This window comes from Panthera pardus, unplaced genomic scaffold, assembly GCF_024362965.1.
Source record: "Panthera pardus isolate Hobbes unplaced genomic scaffold, ASM2436296v1 HiC_scaffold_24, whole genome shotgun sequence".
NCBI lineage: Eukaryota > Metazoa > Chordata > Mammalia > Carnivora > Felidae > Panthera > Panthera pardus.
The window spans coordinates 22,021,944-22,042,894 of NW_026526810.1; the positions used below are offsets into that span (position 1 = coordinate 22,021,944).

Here is a 20,951-nt window from a genome sequence, read left to right on the forward strand (position 1 = left end):
TTCCCTACCCAGAAACCATTGGGTTTTTCACTTTCACTGCAGTATTCAATGAACTAAATGAGATATTCAACACTGTACTAGAAGACAGGCTTTGTGTTAGACGATTTTACCCAACTGTAGGTTAATGTAAGTATTCCGAGCATCCTGAGAGTAGGCTAGGTGTATTAAGTGCACTTTCCACTTAAGATATTTTCAACTTCTGATGGGTTTATTGGGGCATAACCCCAGTGTAAGTAAAGGAAGACCTGTAATGTTAAGTGTATAAAGTAGGATATAACAGTATGTATGTACAGTATGATCTCAGCTACGTAAAATATTCATGGAAGGGTGGGAATGTGAAACAGATGAAGGTGGTCATAGGGTACAAACTTGTAGTTCTAAGATAAGTATGTTCTGGGGATGTAGTGTACAGCATGTTGACTAGTACTGTATCACACATACATTTAAAAGTTGCTAAGATGGTGCATCTTAAAAGTTCTCACCATATGAGAAAAAAGTTTGTAACTATGTGAAGTGATGGATGTTAACTAAACTTACTGTGGTATTAATCTTGTATAATATGCACATACCAAATTATCACTTTGTACACTAAAACTGATACAAAGCTGTATGTCAGTTATATCTCAATAAAACTGGAAAAAGTATTCAGAATAAGGACTGTAAGGGAACTTGCCAAAATGGTAACAGTGGCTATCTCAGATGGTGAGAGCAGCTTGTAAGAGACTTATGAACCTGCTGGGCCTGGAAAGAACAATGCATCGCTACCTGGGGGGTGTTAGCAAGGGGAAAGCACTTCCAGAATGCTCCCATGGTGGGAGGGGGAGGTGAAAAAGATCTGTTCTCCTGGCACCAGTGTCTGGAAAAGAGGAACTTTTCTATAAATGACACTTGTTCTGGTCCACATTTTCTATATTTTAACTATGGAATTCTTTCCAGAATGGACTGCATGCTCCTCAACCTTCTTCAAAGGGAATGCAAAGAACATACATTTTGCCTCCATGCTCATTCAAGGTTAGCACTGGGGGCATCCAGATCTTCTCGGAAATAAATACAGGGTTTAGTGTTCCTTTCATCCAGATGGCTGTGGTTTCTGAGTTCTCGGCGCTGCCTTATTTTTATTTTTTCTTTCCCCGCTCTCACCTTGAACTTGGCTTTGTCACTATAACCAACTCCTGTCCTTCTCCTGCCCTGGTCTAGTTTGCTGCAGGCTAATAAACGGTTGTTAGAGATGTGCCTAAAATAAAACTTATTAAGCTTGAAGTGAGGGTTAATGGTTGTCCAGAGGCCTTTTTCTCAGCTATAATCCATACAGTTGAGGTTGCAGAAGGTTTTAGATAAATGAGGCTATCAGGAACTACTATTTGATGTGTTAGTTATGCCATTACTCTGGTTTTAAAAATGAAGAGAAATAAGGTGCTCATCATCATTATTATTATTTTACGAAATCGGTAACAGTTTTCCCAAGTTCTTAGAGTAGCAGAACCCTATTTACAAATGAAATCTTGCTTGGAAACCACATAATCCAAACAGTTAAAAGTGAAACTACTCTGAGTGACTCAAGGGGGAGAAGCCCAAGTCCTGCTTTCTCAGGCCCCCCTCCAACACCACCTAGCACCCCCTAAGCAACTAGAAGCCAAGTGCCAAGAGTGGCTTCATAAAGCACCCGACTCTAATGCTACGTGCAAAGTGACCCGAACTGAAAGATGCACTCTACCTCATCACAACGAAACAAATATATGGATAGAACATCAGAACCTCTGTGGTAAGGGAGTAGATGCTTCTGTGTACTGAATATTTTATTGAAAAAATTTTATTTTTATAACTCTAAGAGGAAGCCTTAGTGCTCATCTAGTGCTGATCAAATCTCTTTGGGTAGAATAAGGCAGAGAGGTGTCCTTGGAGTCTGGTTAAAGGGCCTCACGCAGGACAGATGGGTTCCAGCAGGCTAGCCTGCCTTTTCTCAATCCAATACCTCACACTCTCAGTGTTGGGGGAGCTGCCTGAGGAACTGTCCAGGGCCTCTTACCTGGTTATCTGGGTGGTTGACAGTGAAGTAGCCCACACAGACGATGACCTCATGGAGGAGGCTTTCACAGGAGACTTGGCTGCAGTGGCCCAGTAGAGAGCTGGCGATATGCCGGAATGCAAGGGACAAGCCCTCTGCCCCTACAATAGACTGACAAAGACAAGGAGCAGTTAGAACTCCCCATCCCAGGGACAGGCAGGGCTGCAAATCACAAAGCAAGACTGGACCCTGTGCACTTTCTGCCATGGTGCCGGAAAAACATAGGAAATTTCTAGAGCACTATGATTGACAGTTCAGTTTAGAGATTCTTGCTCTAATAAGTGACCATAATCAATGTAACATTTAACCTGAAAAGAGACATGGAGAAATACTCTTACTTTGTGGATCAAGACATACTATCCACCTAAAGCATAGTTGTTTATTCCATTTGTAAGAAGTTATTTTTTCCCATGGTACAAATAGTCTCATTGTAGAAAATGTGGAAAAATATAAAAATGCTAAAATTCTCCTGTGAATCTCCTGTTACCATTTAGCTAACTTCTAATACTTTTCTTTTTCTGAAGGAGAAAATATTTTCTTGAACACAGGGATAAAAATATAATTCTAATTATTTACTTATGTTCAAACAGGAAAGCAATATAAATAACAACTGGTTATTATTCAAATAAACAGCCCTATAAACCCAATGTTCCCAAAAGAATGTAAAAAAACACAACACCCTGACCCCCCAAAAAAAACAAACCATGAAGCCCCCTCAACTATGAGGCTTCTGGGATCCTTTCCCCAGACAGGCAAAGGGCTGTTGTTGGTGGGCGATGCAGGAGGAGAGCCTGAGTCTGTCTGTGCAGCCTGAAGCTTCTATTTAATAAACATGTCAAACAGACAGAGCGACAGGAGGGCAAAGGGGAGAGGCGAAGCCTACAGAATACACTCGCAGCCGACACTGGAATGAAGCACCACTGCTGGCCTGTGGGGAAAGGCAGCGTTTTAAACTCATCTCTTCATTTGAGGTCTTGGCGGCCTTGAACCAGGTCAGATACATAGCAGCTTAGAAGTTTCAATGAATTCACTTTGCCTAACAGTGGTGAAACCCAGTCCTGTTAATGAGTATTGTGGAAATAAAATTACTGCTAAATTTTAAGAGTGCCTTCTGTCTCAGTTTCATTGCCCTGAGACAAAATGTTTTTCAAGCCCCAAAGAGGTTCAGGAGAGCTCTGTTCCTTTAAATCAAGTAGTGACACCTTCTCAGCTCAGCCCTTATTTAATTAGTTGTGTCCAGCATGCTGTGACCCAGTGCCCTCTGTTTAACCTTCACTGATAAGAGCAGGTCAAGGGGCATGTAAGTTTGAATATAAAAATTAAACCAATTTTTCAAGGAAACTATATTTCCTTTTTAGTCAGAATTAATTGCCAAGTCAGTACATTGATTTGTTTCTTGAGACCACCTTCAATTGTAAAATCTGTCAAAGTGTATGCAATATACAATATCCGGGATCTCAAGGCCATCTGTGCCAATATGAATTCACAGTGAAATCAGACTCTTTGCTGAAGGGGGAAAAATATTTTGACAGCCTTATTAGTATACAATGAAATGGAACAAGCTAAGAAAATAGTCTAGTGGATAACCTTTTGTTACTAGCACATGATGGGTTCCACATAAAACGAGCACACAGGTTCATGGCTTCACACAAGTGTGGAGGGGCACTGGGGAAGCTTCACTCAAAAGTTAACTTTCTGAGTCAACATCTGCAAAATGGTTTGGGTAAATTATTTATCTTCAGAAGCTGAGTCAGTCCACATTTATAAAAAATGTAAAAAAAATTTAATGTTTATTTATTTATTTTGAGTGAGAGAGAGAGAGTGGGGGGGGGGGGTAGAGAGAGAGAATGAGCAGAGGAGAGGGAGAGGGAGACAGAGAATCCCAAGCAGGCTCTGCACTGTCAGCACCCGACACAGGACTCAAATCCACGAACCGTGAGATCATGACCTGAGCCAACACCAAGAGTCAGACACTTAACTGACTGAGCCACCCAGGTGCCCCCAGTCCACATTTCTTGAGGGCCTACTATTTGCTAACTAGAACAGTGCCTTTATGTAATCTCATTTAATCCTCACACTTGTGAGGTAGGTGTTTTTAATCTCTATTTTACAGATGAGAAACTAAGCCCATAACAGTTCAAATGACTTCTCTAAGGTCATAAAACTTGGTGGTATAATGGCTTACAGTCACATCAGTCTGACTCCAGATGCAGAAAGGTTTGATGAGGATGCCTATTAGAGCTCTGCATTCTTGTGATGCATTGGGACTCAAATGGTCAACATGTCTTACATTATCCTGTTTAGCAGGTCAGACCATTTATCTCATTTCAATTTTATTCTTCAGTTCCTTTGACCCACACAGGCAATTCATAAACTGTCTCCCAGATTTTTTCTTGAGGTCAGATCCATGCTGTACCTAAAATCTCTTTTCCTGTCTTTTATTAACATAGGTCCTAAAAATCTCATTTTTGACATGTAAGTTGTTTTGATGAACTAGAACATGAGTTTCTCTGACCACATTTATCAGAAAAATAGTACTTTTCTCCCAAACTCTCTCAATTGCATTACAATGCAAGTATTGTATATTTGTATTATATTTACTTGAGTATTACATGCTTGATCAGATACCCATCTACATCAATGATATCTGTGTGGACGATTTACTTTAGCTTGCTAAAAAGAGTGCAGTGGTTTAAAAAATGTCTATAAATCTTTGACAGTCCCCCCATTGAGAGGTGGGGCCTAAGCCTTCTCCCCTTGAATCCAGAAGGTTTATCACTGATTTAACCAAGAGCATGGTTGATATATAGCTATATGACTTGTAAGGCAAGGTCCTAAAAAGCCATGCAGCTTCTGTTTCTTTTGGAACATTTGTTTTCTGGAAGCTTCCTCTCAGGATACTCACTCAGAACCCAGACACCGTGTCATTTTAAGAAGCCCAAGTCACACAGAAAAGCCACATGTAGTGTTGCTGGCCAACAGTCCTTGGTGAACCTAGTCTTTAAGTCACCCCATGATTTGAACAGGAGAGCGAAGGGGCCTCCAGATAAATTTAGCTTCCAGCTATCTGTGTCAACCTGCCCTCCCACCACCACCTCATTATTTGAGCCTCTTACCTGAAGCCCTATATCAGAGAGTAGCGACAAGCCACCCCTACTGTGATAAGCCCTGCCTGAATTTTGGACCCAGAGAATCTGTGATCATAATAAAGTGGTTGTTGTAACTAAGTTTTTTTTGTTTGGTTTTAAATGCATAAAAGTGATTGGAACAATAAGGTAATCATGGGTAGATGTATTAAAGGCTCTGATGCTAGAAATTCTGGGCATGTGGGTCCCTGCACATACTGATGAGGTGTAAGAAAAACACATGTGCTGGACCTTGAGTACTGAAAGGATGGCAGCCAGGGGGAGGCCCCTGTGAGCTTTCCTGGTCCAGGCACCTGTTAAAGAGAAAAGAATACCTGGGAACAGTGTCTGGGCGAGAATGAGAAACAATGATGGCCAAATTGACTAAGATAAAAGAAAACAGGAGGAAAAAAAACAGGAAGAGAGACTTAAGAGTAATATGGAGCTGCATGAAGGACAGAGAGGAAAGAAATGTACTGGAGAATTATCAGGAACCAGCCAGAACAGGACATTCTACTTGGTAGGCAGGGCATTTGATTCTAAGAATGGCTTGAACAGGGGTGCCTGGGTGGCTCAGTCAGTTAAGTGTCCGATTCTTGATTTCTGCTCAGGTCCTGATCTCACAGGTTCCTGAGTTTGATCTTCGCATGGGGCTCTCTGCTGAGAGCGCAGGGGCTTTTCCTTCTCTGTCCCTCCCCTGCTTGCTTGCACTCTCTCTCTCTCAAAATAAATAAATATTACAAAAATAAAATAAAAAACAGAATGGCTTGAACACTCTTGAGTCACTCTGGTATCTTTCCTGCTGCTTTTTCAAGTAGGGGGTACATTTCAGGCTGGATATGGCAAAGAGCTGGAAAGGAAGAATCTTGGTCTTTATGTTAGTTTGACATTTGCTCCAGAAATAAGCTTTTGATTTTTCTAACATTATTGGCAACTGTGCCTAAAGGCCATTCGGGGAGCAGGGCTGGTTGGAGTTCAGTGGTGTTCCTTTTGAGTGAGACTGACCAGGCGGTGAGCTCACAGGGATGGTGTGGGGAGCACATGGATCTGGGATCCGACATTCAGGAGTGACTCATGGAATGGCTGACTTAATACAGATGATTTCGTTTATGATGTGGAGCACCCTGCAGCAGTATAAATACTGGTCAGAAGACCTATAAAACTAGATGCTAAGAGACAGTTTTTAGATATTTTCTTTTCATAATCCCTAGTGACAACGGAAATCACTCTAGTTGGACTAGTTGATGGGTAGACTGCTGGCCTCCATGTTCTGAGGACAAAAACTAGTGTCTCCGGATTTCCAAGCTGTTTCCACACAGAACACAATGGGCCTGGGTCTTCACAAAACACAGATGTTCAACCCAGAGGCAAGAATCACTGGCATTTTCTGGAGCAGATATCTCCTTATTAGGTGTGCCTGTAAACTCTCAGAACTTTACACATTATGTAGTTACCATCTAAGGCTATAATGTTCAATTGCTTTGGAAACTGAAATGCTTTAACCCTAAACAGGATTCTGTTCTTGTGATGGATAAACTAACTCTACCAAGTTGAAAGCTATTGAGCCCAATGATACAACTTACTCACTAATTTCCTGTTGTGCACAAAATGACAGGAAGACAAGAATTCCACATTTGTCATCAGCTACAAAACAAGTGTTTCGTCTAGTTGGGAATGGCCAAAGACCACCATTTTCATACATTTATATCTCTATAACCTTTTTCCCTTTCTCCCTCTGAGCAAAGCAATTCATCTAAATTATGGGTTCATCATCTGCCAAGTTTGTTCCTTTTTTAATGAAATCACTTGACAGTTAATAAACTGAAAGAGAAAGTCTACTCCTTGGGGCTTGCTCTGTTCCAAAGGTTCAGTGTTTTTGAAAATTAAATTTCCCACATGAAAAAAAATCTATTTCTAAGCTGACAGTCTGGTATTACAGCATAAAGCAATTTTTCTTTCTTTTGCTATAAAAACTTAATTTATGGGGGTGTGCACGTATAACTATACATACACTTTACACCGGACACAAATCAGTTAAATCATCCACAGAAAGTCATATCAATCAAAACAATTTATCTAACTTTGGTTCTGTTTATGTAAGACTTTCCTTAACATTTAAAAGTTGATGGGATAATAATGCCTGTCTATGAAGAAATCAACACAGAAGATTTATTAGTAGCAGAGTGACACAGATTTGGGTAAATCAGAAAATCATAGGTGCCAGTCCTGGCATAGCCACGTGTAACCTTGGGCAAATAACTGTTAGCTTTTCCATCTGCAAAATGGGTGTAATATTTTGCAGGGCTATCATGAGAATAAATGAGAAAGCATATGTAGAGTATCTAAAATAGTTCCCAGATGACAGTAGCTTAATAAATGATGTATTTTGTGATTTCCTTTACTGTAGTTTACTCCTAATGTCCCAATCCAGGAGAGGAACCTCACATCATTATCTACACTAAAATATTAACTCTTGGTTGGTTAACACCATCACTAACCAATGCTTGGTACCTGGAAAGCAGGCAGATCAAGAGCTGCAAAACTGTTGAAGAACTGTAAGCTCTGAATGGCCACTTGGACTGTGTTCTGAGTGTAACTCTCCTTAGGACTGGCTGTGCTGGGGTCCGAGATGGTGCCGTGGAAGAGGACACAGTAGAGCATGTGCAGAACTCCAGCCAGGTCTGTGGCTTGAAGAGCAGCGGTCAGTCCTGTGGGATCCTGGCGATTATTGTCAAATACGCTGTTTGACCTGACAAAGAAACATTCAACTCTTTAAAAGAAATCTACTTAAAGGATGTTAGCATTTTTATAGGTCAGATGGAACAAGACAAGCAGACCGTTAAAAGCAAACCATCTGAGTTGTATAATAAGGTAACAAGAAACCTCAAGGAATAAATGCAGCCTTCTCCTGCCCGAGAGCACAGTGGCTTGCCCTTTTCTCCCCCTGGGAGACCTGCTCACTGTTGCAGCAGCAGCAGCAGCAGCAAATGAGCAATGTGCAGCCAGTGCTGAGCTTGCCACCCACCCTCCCTGTCCTCTGCAGCCTAGGAAGGCTAACTTTGCTTAGAGTCTACATCTGGGCAAACTGGACAGAGTCCATTAGAGCTACTGGGACTCAGAAGTCAGAAATCCCATAGTTTCTTTTCTGGATACACAAAGGGAATCTTCTCAGGGGAGACAGCTACCAGGAAAATGAGGCCTCAAAAAAAAGGGCTCTGTAATGTGTTGGTATACTGTGGTGGGGAGGAGACAGTTCACCTGCTTTTGAAAGCACGGTTCATCATCAAGGAATATTGGCAGGACAGGTTGTAGGCGCCAGACTCCCAAGAACAAGCAAGTGCTGGATTAGCTTTATACAAATCACCATGAAGTCAGCTTAATAACTCGCAAGCAGTGCCGTGGGTGAACAAGAAGCAACAGCAATGGCAAATGAGCTCCTAAAATTAATAGTAAAGCCAGCAAGGGTTTGTTAAATCTACCTCACTCCTGAATCAGGTCTATACGAAGCATCCAGTGACCAAGAGCCTGCAGTTTTACTAAATGTGGCTGCCAAGCATTCGTTCACTTTTTTTTTTTTAAAGAAACTGCACCCAAATTTCTCTCTGAGGAACTACCCCTCTCTCTTATAACCAGCGTGCTTTAGGTGGGGCTCCTCCCCCATTCACTCTGACTCAAGGACCTAAGGTAATAAAAGGCACAGTTTATTCTTCTGGCTGTTCAGTATGGCTCAGGGATGGCACACATCACAGTGGAGGGAGATTCTTTTGCTGAAATGCTTGGAAAAAAGCCCTCACTTTTTCTCCATTGGGTTTGAATCTGAGAAGATGTAAGGTTTGCAGCTGTTATAGCCACTTCTGTACAAATCCTCAGTCCTCTCCATGCTATTCCAAGTGGGTCACACGTCTTGTTTCATGGACATAATTTTCTCTCAGGAAGAGAGGTTACAAGTCCCTGTTTAGTGTCTTCCTTTACCATACTCTTCCCTATTTTTAACATGAATACAGGTGCCCACCATGTCCACCTCCACAGCTTCTTTTTTGTTGTTTCTTTCAGATGGAATCTAGAATGTGAGAGGGGCATTATTAAAGATCTATGCTTATCTTATTAGCCTAGAAACACTGAAGACATGCGGCTAATAAGGGGCACCTGGGTGACACAGTTGGTTAAGTGCCCGACTCTTGATCTCAGCTAAGGTCATGATCTCACAGTTTGTGGGTTCAAGCCCCTCATCGTGCTCTGTGCTGATGGTGTGGAGCCTGCTTGGGATTCTGTCCCTCCTTCATTCTCCCCTTCCCCTGCTGTGCTCTCTCTCTTTCAAAATGAATAAACTTAAAAAAAGAAAAAAGAGATGCCACCAATTAAATAAGAATGTGGAAGTGCTGGCTGGAAAGTTTCTAGTATCTTTTCTAGTTTTCTAATTCATAACTTGTTTTTTCCAAACGGATTATTTTTTTCATTTTGATTTACTACTAGTGTCATCAAAGAAGAGTTTTATTCATAGCCATGGTAAGTATTTACTTCTTGAACGTGCATTATTTCTGATATTGTTAAGGATGTGAGATGACATTATATACCTTATTCTCTTCTCAAGAAAGCAGCTCTCTTAGTTTCCTAAGAGAAACTACTGTCCTTTCATTGTCCGGTAACAGGATCTGCTGAATTCACTCACGTATTTTACCTCACCTCACTCTTCATTTTTCATGGTTGGTAGTGAAGGTATTAATCCCCTTCACTCCATACATGAAGAGTAGTTGAGATGTTTTAGGTCATACACATTTGTCAGTGGAAAAAGCAGGATACCACAAGGACTTTTGACTCTTTAAAGCCAATGCTTTGTCTGAGGACCAAAGCATCCAGGCTAAACAGGAGTGACCTCTTCTTTTCTCTCCATCCCTTTTCTTAAGTCAAATCTCAGGGGTGTTAACTGAACACAGTGAAAGTACATGGAGACTGTAATGTAAACTCATATGATCATGGAGAGATACTTTTTGTCTTATGGGACTCAATACAAACACAAAGTTGAGAAACGATGTTTATTTGCTCTTAGGCACATCTAGACCTTTACACGAACTGTTAGCTTATGCCAGTTGGCTCTTCCTTGCTTTCTTCCATTGTAGCCGTAAGAACTTGGGGTCAGACCCTGACTAGAGGCATGAGTAGAGATTAATATGTCTGACTTTATTACATAGGTTCCAAAAAGGGGTCTGTGCTTATTTAACACTGATTGCCTTTTAGAACCAATGGCAAGTCAGAAGACATTTCTTCCTAAAGTTAATTTCCAACAGTCTTTTGGAGCCTTGGGAATGAGTGACATCATTGCTGGTGACAACAGTTTTACTGCTCTGTGACTCAGAATGCTGGCCTTCCCCTTACTGCCTGTGTGGTTTTTAAACTGATTATCAGCATATTCAAATGAGATACTCAGAAATATAACTTTGTCATTTAAAACAATTTGTCATACTTAATCTTTCTAAACTTTTAAATGACACGAATTCACTGCTATTACTTCTTCAAGAGAACAATGCAGATAAGAAAAAAGTGAAGGTCATCAGACTACTTCTTTCTTCCCTCTCCATCCCATTATTTAGGAAAATACTAATCATAAACTATGAAACAACACATCCCAGGTACTTTTGCAACATTCTCCTGATGAAATAAACATGTTGATTCAGAAAAATGAATTAAATAAGCATTCGATGACTTAGATGTGGAAATGGTTCAAAATGCATATAACATTGCTTCATAGAAAAGACTATTCATTTTAAAGTGAGCCCATAGAATTCACAGGACAGAGAGGAAGGGAAAGGGCTTGTCTATTGCATTTGGCTTCCACAGGACTAATGTAGAGCTGAAAGGACTTTAGGGAATGTTTACTTTTGATTTAGTCTGAATTACAGATAATTTGTCCATGAACAGGCCACTGGCTCCCGTTGGTCTTAACTGTCAGTTATAATCACTTTAAGCCTAAATGTTTATAATGAGAATGTAAAAGGCCTTATTCATATCAGACATAAGTTACAAAATTTTCTTTTAAAAATATATGGAAGATATGAAAACTCAGATCTGAAAGTTAATATATTACATTACATTCTGAGATCTTCTCAATTTTACTGAATTTTAAAGTGTTTTTGTTCGTTCTCTAGGACTAGGGATCTTAGTGGTATATTCATTTCTGTTCATTAACAGCCAGATTCAATTAGGAATAACTATAACTGGACCATCAATACTCCTGCGCAAGCACCTGAAAACCCTACTTTGCCTTAAAGGAAAGTATAGATGTGGAAAAAAAAAAAAAAAAGCAGTGATTTGTATGGGCATGGATCAAATGCCATCCATTCATCTTTGGTGTTTTACCACTTATGTGCCAGGTGTGACAGTTCCAGATACTACAGCCCCCTTTTCCCTATTTGTTCCTGGCTTGTTTGCTCTCTTCTCCCTGATCCCCATTTTTCTGGCTTGGTAACATCAACCCTGATCTCGTTCAGTGCCAGTGATCTTCTAGACTGCTCTCTTATCTTCTTGGATTTTGGCTTTGTTCATTCCTTCAGTGCTGGAATCCCCAGGCATCTTGTAAGAATGTCCCATTTTAATCCTTGAACCCTGAGCATTCCACTTACTGGTCTGCAGTATTGGGAGTAGGTGGGATTAAGTCACTGTCTCTCCCAATGATGGATGTAAACTTCACTGTTCAAAAGTGAATCATTTTTTAGAGGTAGTTCAGTGTGGGGCTCTTAAGGACTGGGATATTCTGGAAAAGCTGACCTGAATCTGGAAAAGCCTGACCATTCATCAGGCTTTGTGGTGAGCACAAGGGGCAGGATTGTCTGGTCAGATACTCTCAATTTGAAAAGCCAAACTACCTGTGCTCTAGGAACAGTGACCATCTGTGATATGGGCAGTCAAGGGAGACTAGGTCCCTGTCCTACAGAGGTTACAGTCTAACAGAGACAGGAATGTGTATCAGGTTCCTATTGCTGATGGAACAAGTTATCAGAAGCTAGTGGCTCAAAACAATACTATTCTCTTACAGTCTGGGGCGGGGGGTGGGGGGTGGTCAGAATCTAAAACAGGTCTTTCTGGGTGGGCTAAAACCAGGTGTTATCAGAGGTGTGTTCCTTCTAAAGGCTCCAGGGACAGTTTGTTTCCTTGCCTTTCACAGCTTTTAGAGTACACATGCATTTCTTGGCTTGTAGCCCCTTCCCCCATCTTCAAAGTCAGCAGCACCTTCAAACCCCTCTAACGCTCACTTTCCCACTTCTCTCTTTCATCTACAAGGACCTTTGTACTTACAATGGGCCCACTTGGATAAACCAGGATAATCTTCCCATCTCAAGATCCTTAATTTCTGCAAAATCTCTTTTGCCATGTAAGATAACACATTTACAGTTTTGGGGAATTAGGATACAGATAACTTTGGCAGGGCATTATTCTTTTTTCCCCCACTTTTTCATATTAAAATACGTATAACATAAAATTTACCATCTTAACTATTTCAGGTATATAGTTCATTGATAATAAATATACTCAAAATGAAGTACACCCTTCACCACCAACCATCCCCATAACTCTTTCGTATTATGTAAAACAGAAACTGTATATCCCTTAAACAATAACTTCCCGTCCCCTCTTCCCCCAGCAACCATCAGTCTACTTTCTGTCTCTATGACTGACTATGCTAAATAGTTCATGTAAATGGAATCATCACACTATATTTAGTTTCTTGTAACTGGCTTATTTCACTTAGCTAATGTCCTCAAGTTTCATTCATGATGTAGAATATGTCAGAATTTCCTTACTTTTTAAGGCTGAATAAATAATATTCCATTGTATGTATACAACACTTTTTGTGTATCCACTTATTTACTGATGAACACTTGGGTTGCTTCCATTTTTTAACTGTTGTAAATAATGCTTCTATGAACAGGGGCATACAAATGTTTTCAAAACCCTGTTTGTAATTCTTCTGGATATATACCCAGAAGTGGAATTGCTGGATCATTCAGTAATTCTATTTTTAATTTTTTGAGGAATTGCCATATTTTCCACAGCAGCTATATCATTTATATTTCCACCCACAATACACAAGTGTTTGAATTTCTTCATATCCTCACTGACACTTGTTATTTTTTGTTTTGTTTTGTTTTTTTTTTTGATGGTAGCCATCCAAATGGGTTATCTCACTATAGTTTTGATTTGCATTTTCCTATTATCAGTAGTGTCAAACTTCTTTTCATGTGCTTATTGGGTATTTGTATATCTTTGGAGAAATGCCTATTTAAGTCTTTTGCCCGTTAAACAAAAATGTTTATTCATTTATTTTGAAAGAGAGCGCATGCATGCATGTGAGTGGGGAGGGGCAGAGAGGGAGAGGGAGAGAGAATACTAAGCAGCTTCCATGCTATGAGCGCAGAGCCTGATGTGGGCTTTGATCCCATGGAACAGTGAGATCATGACCTGAGCTGAAATCAAGAGTTGGACACTTAACCAATTGAGCCACCCAGATGCCCTGCCCATTTTTTAATAGTGTTTTTGTTGTTGTTGTTGAGGTTTAGGAGTTTTCCATGGTTTCTGGATATTTATTCCTTATCAGATATATAATTTGCAAATATTTTACCCCATTCTCCAGGTTGCCTTTTTACTGTGTTGATACTGTCTTTTGATACACAAATTAAAAATCTTCCTGAGGTCCAATTTGTCTACTTTTTCTTTTACTGCCTGTGCCTCTTGTGTCCTATCCAAGAAATAAATCACTGCCAAATCCCATGTTCTGAAGCTTCTGCTCTGTGTTTTCTTCTCAGTTTAATAGTTTCAGGTCTTTGAGCCATTTTGAGTCATAGCATTTGAAAAGTGTTCAGCTTTACTCTTTTGAACGTGGATGTCCATGTTCCCCAGCACCACTTGTTGAAAAGACTCCTTTCCCATTCAATGGTCTTGGCATCCTTGTCAAAATCATTTGTCCATATGTGTGAGGGTTTATTTCTGGGCTCTCTGTTCTGTCCCATTGTTATATATGCCTGTATGCCAGTTTCACATTGTTTTGATTACTGTGGCTTTGAAGTAAGCTTTGAAATCAGAAAATGTGAGTCCTCCAGTTTTGTTCTTTTTTTCAATATTTTTTTTATTTATTTGGGCTCCCTTGAGATTTCATATGAATTTTAGTATCAGTTTTTCTATTTCTGCAAAAAAAAAAAAGTCTTAAGAGATTTTGTCAGAGATCACATAAAATCCACAGATTGCTTTGGGTAGTAATGACATCTTGATAATACCGTCTTCCAATCCATGAACATGGAATGTGCTTCCACTTATTTATGCCTTCTTTAATTTCTTTTGGCAATGTTTTTTCCTTTTCATTGTATAAGCCTTTTTTGCCTTCTCAGTTAAATTAATTCCTAAGTTTTTTTTTTTTTGGTGCTATTGTAAATGGACTTGTTTTCATAATTTCCTTTTTGAGACTGTACATTGTTAATATAAAGAAATGCAGCTGCTTTTTGTGAGTTGATTTTGTATTCTGCTACATTGCCAAATTCATTTATTAGTTTTAATCTGTGTGTGTGTGTGTGTGTGTGTGTGTGTGTAATCTTTAGGGTTTTCTATATATAAGATTATATCATCTGCAAACAGAGATATTCTACTTCTTCCCTTCTGATTTGGATGCCTTTTATTTCTTTTTCTCACCTAATTTCTTTGGCTAGAAATTCCAGTACTATGTTGGATAGAAGTAGTAGAAGTGGCATCTTTGCCTTGTTCCTGATCTTAGAAGAAAAGCTTCTAGTCTTTCACCATTGACTATGGTGTTCCCTGTGGGTTTTTCATATATGGTTTTTATTATATGTTGGTACTTTCTTTCTATCCTAGTTTTTTGAGTGTTTTTGTACTGAAAGGGTGAATTTTGTCAAATGTTTTCTGTATCAATTAAGATGATCATGAGTTGTTTCCATCATTCTGTTAATGTGGTCTAATTACAATGATTGATACTCATGTACTGAACCATTCTTGCACTCAAGGAATAAATCCCACTTGGTCATGATGTATAATCATTTTGCCATGCTGCTAAATTTGGTTTGGTAGTGTTTTGTTGAGCATTTTTACATCAATGTTCATATGGGGTATCAGTCTGTAATTTTCTCTTTTTGTAGTGTCTTCATCTGGCTCTGGATTCAGAGAATCCAGAAACTCAGAGAATGAGTTACGAAGTGTTCTCTCCCCTTAAATTTTTGGGAAAAGTTTGAGAAAGACTGGTGTTAGTTCTCTAAGTGTTTGGCAGAATTCACAATTGAAGCCATCAGGTTCAGGGCTTTCCTTTGGAGATTTTTGATTACTGATTCAATCTCCTTACTAGTTATATAGGTATATTCATATTTTCTATTTCTTTGTGATTTAGTCTTGGTGGGTTTTTTGTTTCTAGAGATTTATCCATTTCATCTAGGTTATCCAATTTATTGACATACATTGTTAATAGCACCTTCTTATAACCCTTTTTATTTATGTATAATTGATAGTAATGTTCCCACTTTCTTTTCTTTCCTCACCTTTATTGAGGTAGAAATGACAAATAAAATTATAACTTATTCAAAATGTACAACATGATGATTTGGATATATTGTGAAATGACTCTCACAATCAAGTTAATACATCCATTACTTTAGTTTTTGTTTTTTTACATAGTTATCTTTTTTATTTTTTGTGGTAGAATGCTTAAAATCTACTTTATTAGTAAATTTCAAGTATGCAATACTGTATTAAACTACAGAAAATATGGGACACTTCAAGAAATTTGAGTGTCATCCTTGTGCAGGGGTCATGTTAGTCTTCTCTGCATTGTTTCAATTTTAATATGTGTGCTGCCAACGTAAGCACCCCATTTTCATGTCTGAGTTTAGTAATTTGAGTCTTCTCTCTCTCTCTTTTTTTCTTGGTTCATCTAGTTGAAGGTTGTCAATTCTCTTGCTCTTTTCAAAAAACCTGAATTTTTGGTTTCATTGATTTTCTCTATTGTTACTTTATTTTTTTAAAAAACATGTTTATTTATTTTAAGAGAGAGGGAGAATATGAGAGTGCATACGTGTGAGCTGGGGAGGGGTAGAGAGAGAGAATTGCAACAGGCTCCACGCTCAGCGCCAAGCCTGACACAGGGCTTGATCTCATGACCTTGGGATCATGACCCGAGCTGAAATCAAGAGTTGGATGCTCAACCAACTAAGCTACCTAGGTGCCCCTATTCTTTATTTCAATGATCTCTGCTGTAATCTTTGCCATTTCCTTCTTCCTGCTAGTTCTGAGTTTAGTTTGTTCTTTTTTCTGGTTCCTTAAGTTGTATAGTTAGGTTGTTTTGAGAGATTTCTTATTTTTTAACATAAATGTTTATCGTTATACACTTCCCCCTTAACAGTGCTTTTACTGTATCTTGTAAGCATTGATATGTTATGTTTTCATTTCCATTCATCTCTAAGTATTTTCTAATCTCCTTTGTGATTTTGTCCTTAATCCATTTGTTGTTTAAGACTGTGTTGTTTAATTTCCACAAATTTGTGAATTTTTTAGCTTTACTTCTATTATGGATTTCTAACTTTGCTCTGTAATAGTTGGAGAAGATATTTTGTATGATATTTATTTTTTAAATCGCACAAGACTTAATCTTTGGCCTAATAGCTGATCTATCTTGGAACATGTCCGATGTGCACTTGAGAAGAATGTGTATTTTGTCTTTGTAGGTTAGAATGTTCAGGAAAAGCATTATTCTGCCTACCACATGGACTAGTTATTCATGATTCATTCATTTATTCAACAAATATTTATTGAAGACCTACTCTGTAGTAAGCACTACTCCAGGCACTAGGATTCATCAGTAAAAGCGATGCCCTTTTCCTGATAAAGCTTACATTTTAGTGTGGGAGTACAGAAGAAACAAATCAAAAATATATGTAATATATAGTATGTCAGGTATGCTAAATACTCTGGAGAAGGGGACATGGAGAAGGGGAATGAAAAAGTGGGTGAATGTTTAATAGTATTTTATATAAAGTGATTAGGGAAGCTTTTTCTAAGGTGTTAAGTAAGTAGAGTTCTACAGAAAGTGAGGAAGGAAGCCATAAAGATATCTGACGCCAGGGTGTTTTAGACAGAAAAGCAGCATGTCTCAAGTCTTGGAGCTAGGAACATGCAGGACATGTTCAAGAAACAGCAAGGCCAGTGTGGCTACAGCAGATTGACTGCATGGAAGAACAACAGGAGATGAAGTCAGAGAGGACAGGAAGAAGATCAGGTAGGATCTTATAGACCATTGTAAGGACATTATAAGGATTTTACTGGATGAGAAAGAAAGCCATTTTAAAGTTCTGAGCAGAACAATGATGTATCTGACAAGTTCAAAAAAAAATCACTATAACTAACTGGTTGAAAAGCTTTTAGAAGAGCCAAGGCAGAAGCAGGGAGGCCAATTAGGAGGCTGTTAGAAAGATCATGGTGGATGAGCCAGGCTGGTAGCTATGAATGTGGTGAGAAGTGGTTGGATTCTGAAAATCTTCAGAAGGCAAAGCCAACAGGATTTCCTGATAGATTGGATGTAGGTGTGAAATAAAGAGAAGTAAAAAATGGCTCAGTGGTTTTTGCCCTGAGTAACTGCAAGAATGTGGCTGCCATTTATAGAAATGGGGAAGACAGTGGATAGAGCACATCAGGAGGAAAACCAGGAGTTCAGTTGTTGTTTTTTTTTAAACTTTATTTTTTATTTTTTAAAATTTACATCCAAATTAGTTAGTATATAGTGAAGCAATGATTTCAGGAGTAGATTCCTTAATGCCCCTTACCCATTTAGCCCATCCCCCCTCCCACAACCCCTCCAGCAACCCTCAGTTTGTTCTCCATATTTATGAGTCTCTTTTGTTTTGTCCCCCTCCCTGTTTTTATATTATTTTTGTTTCCCTTCCCTTATGTTCATCTGTTTTGTCTCTTAAAGTCCTCATATGAGTGAAGTCATAGGATTTTTGTCTTTCTCTGACTAATTTCACTTAGCATAATACCCTCCAGTTCCATCCACGTAGTTGCAAATGGCAAGATTTCATTCTTTTTGATTGCCGAGTAATACTCCATTGTATATACATACCACGTCTTCTTTATCCATTCATCCATCGATGGACATTTGGGGTCTTTCCATACTTTGGCTATTGTTGATAGTGCTGCTGTAAACACGGGGTGCATGTGTCCCTTCAAAACAGCACATCTGTATCCCTTGGATAAATGCTTAGTAGTGCAATTGCTGGGTCGTAGGGTAGTTCTATGTTTAGTTTTTTGAGGAACCTCCATACTGTTTTCCAGAGTGGCTGCACCAGCTTGCATTCCCACCAACAACGCAAAAGAGATCCTCTTTCTCTGCATCCTCGCCAACATCTGTTGTTGCCTGAGTTGTTAATGTTAGCCATTCTGACAGGTGTAAGGTGGTATCTCATTGTGGTTTTGATTTGTATTTCCCTGATGATGAGTGATGTGGAGCATTTTTTCATGTCGGTTCACCATCTGGATGTCTTCTTTGGAGAAGTGTCTATTGATGTCTTTTGCCATTTCTTCACTGGATTATTTGTTTTTTGGGTGTTGAGTTTGATAAGTCTACTAACCCTTTATCTGATATGTCATTTGAAAATATCTTCTCCCATTCTGTCGGTTGCCTTTTAGTTTTGCTGACTGTTTCCTTCGCTGTGCAGAAGCTTTTTATTTTGATGAGGTCCCCGTAGTTCATTTTTGCTTTTGTTTCCCTTGCCTCTGGAGATGTGTTGAGTAAGAAATTTCTGTGGGCAAGATCAAAGAGGTTTTTGCGTGCTTTCTCCTCGAGGATTTTGATGGCTTCCTGTCTCACACTGAGGTCTTTCAACCACTTTATTTTTGTGTATGGTGTAAGAAAGTGGTCCAGGTTCATTCTTCTGCATGTTGCTGTCCAGTTTTCCCAGCACCACTTGCTGAAGAGACTGTCTTGATTCCACTGGATATTCTTTCCTGCTTTGTCAAAGATTAGTTGGCCATACGTTTGTGGGTCCATTTCTGGGTTCTCTATTCTATTCCATTGATCTGAGTATCTGTTCTTGTGCCACAGGAGTTCAGTTTTAAACTTGTGAAATTCAAGATGCACATTAGACATATAAGTGGAGATAATGAATTGCAAGTTGGATACAATTAACTTCCCAAGGGTAGGTATTTTCTGTCAATTTTGTCCCCAGGGCTTAGAACAGTGTCTGACACACAGTAGCTTCTCAACAAATTATTTGTTGAATGACTTAATAAATATACAAGCCTAAGGTCAGAGGGGTGGTCTGGGCTTGGGATATTTGGGAGTCATCAACACATCCATGGTATTAAGCTCAGGAGGTCATCCAGTAAGTGAACATAGATGGTGGTCTGAGGATTGAAACTTGGGATATTCAAACATTTAGACACTGGGGAGGTACGAAGAAAGCAGCAAAGAAACTAAAAAACAGAAACCAGTGGGGTAGGAGGAAAACCAGAAAAGTGTGGTGTCCTAGAAACTGAGTGAAGACAGTTTCAAGGAGAGGGAAGTGATCAATAAAAAAGTTTAACTAAAAATAAATGAGAACTAAAAAAAGGATAAAATTTGTATCAATGACTGTTAAATCCTATTTTTAGATTATAAAAACTAGCTGCATATGTTTAGAATGGGAAGAAGGTGAGTGACAGGGGACTGGAATACAGCTGTCTGTGATAAGTGGAAGAAAAGGCTTAGCAAATTAGCTGCTTAACAGTTCAAATGAGGAAATCATGTTGCTTGTTTGCCAATGAATATAATTCAATTTTTGACTGAATTAATAGGAACACAACGTACACAACTAGAAGGCTTAGTCCTGCTCCACTACCCTGGGGGCACTGGGTCCAGCACTGGGTGCCATACTACATTGAGGAGGACACTGATGCATTGGAAAGTTCTCAAGAAAGTGACTCGTGTTGTACAAGTATCTGGAAGCAGTGTCATCTGAGGAACATCTGACGGAATTGGGAAATTTATGTCAGAACTGGAGGCCATAAAGGGTATTTTCAAACTGAAGAGGTGTTATATTGTTATTTTTGACCCCAGAGAAGAGACATTACCTGAAAGCAGATATTAGATAAACTTATAGAAATTCTTCTAACAATTAGAATACCCCAAAGTTAAATGGGATGTTGAAGAGGTATTGTTGAATTTTTCCTTATTCTGGAATAAGTGGAGGATCACATCCGTGTAAGTGGCAGAGGGCACTCAAACCTCAGCTGGGCATGGAACACAACATCTAAGATTCTGTTCAATCCTAGGATGTTACAGCACCTGTGAATCTACTTTGAAAATTATACCCTCCTGTGCGTGTGCACGCACGCACACACACACACACACACACATATGCACACACACCCTATAGCTGGTTTAATGCAGTTCTAATTTGGAGCCCCAATGAAGGGAATGGGGATGACTTAGTGGAGGTGAGAGAGGAAGAGAAAGCTGAAGGTGAGAAAGATGTATGTATAAGTATTAGAAGACATCTGGCCATTCAGTTAGAGAGAAGAAAAAATACAGGGACAATGAAAGAGTAATATTACTGGGTGGGGTGAGGCTGGCTGATACTTGGGAGGATTTCCAAAGTACCTGATCCAAGTTTCAGTTGAACTCACAGAGCAACTTCTGAGAAGGAACCCTTTCTGGGAAGAGAAGTTGGAGATGATAAGAGATGGACTTTCTTGCTGTCTGGAACGGACAACCTGGGAGAGGATGAAGAAAGAGGAAAACC

The 20,951-nt window shown here is 39.3% G+C and overlaps 1 protein-coding gene and 1 non-coding gene across 4 annotated transcripts in view; both read right to left on the reverse strand.

The window, feature by feature from the left end:
- The window catches only part of SCAPER (S-phase cyclin A associated protein in the ER), a 504,168-nt gene that overhangs the window by 29,311 nt on the left and 453,906 nt on the right, over nucleotides 1-20,951 (reverse strand). For all 3 annotated transcript variants that reach the window (XM_019441359.2, XM_019441358.2, XM_019441356.2), the window contains 2 exons: nucleotides 7,702-7,939; nucleotides 2,027-2,176 (listed from right to left, as the gene is read on the reverse strand). In XM_019441359.2, coding sequence (XP_019296904.1) covers nucleotides 2,027-2,176; nucleotides 7,702-7,939 — 388 coding nt within the window. The remainder of the gene's footprint in view (nucleotides 1-2,026; nucleotides 2,177-7,701; nucleotides 7,940-20,951) is intronic.
- Nucleotides 15,940-16,047, reverse strand: LOC128773136 (U6 spliceosomal RNA). The gene has a single exon (XR_008417418.1). It is a non-coding gene; the product is annotated as a U6 spliceosomal RNA (small nuclear RNA).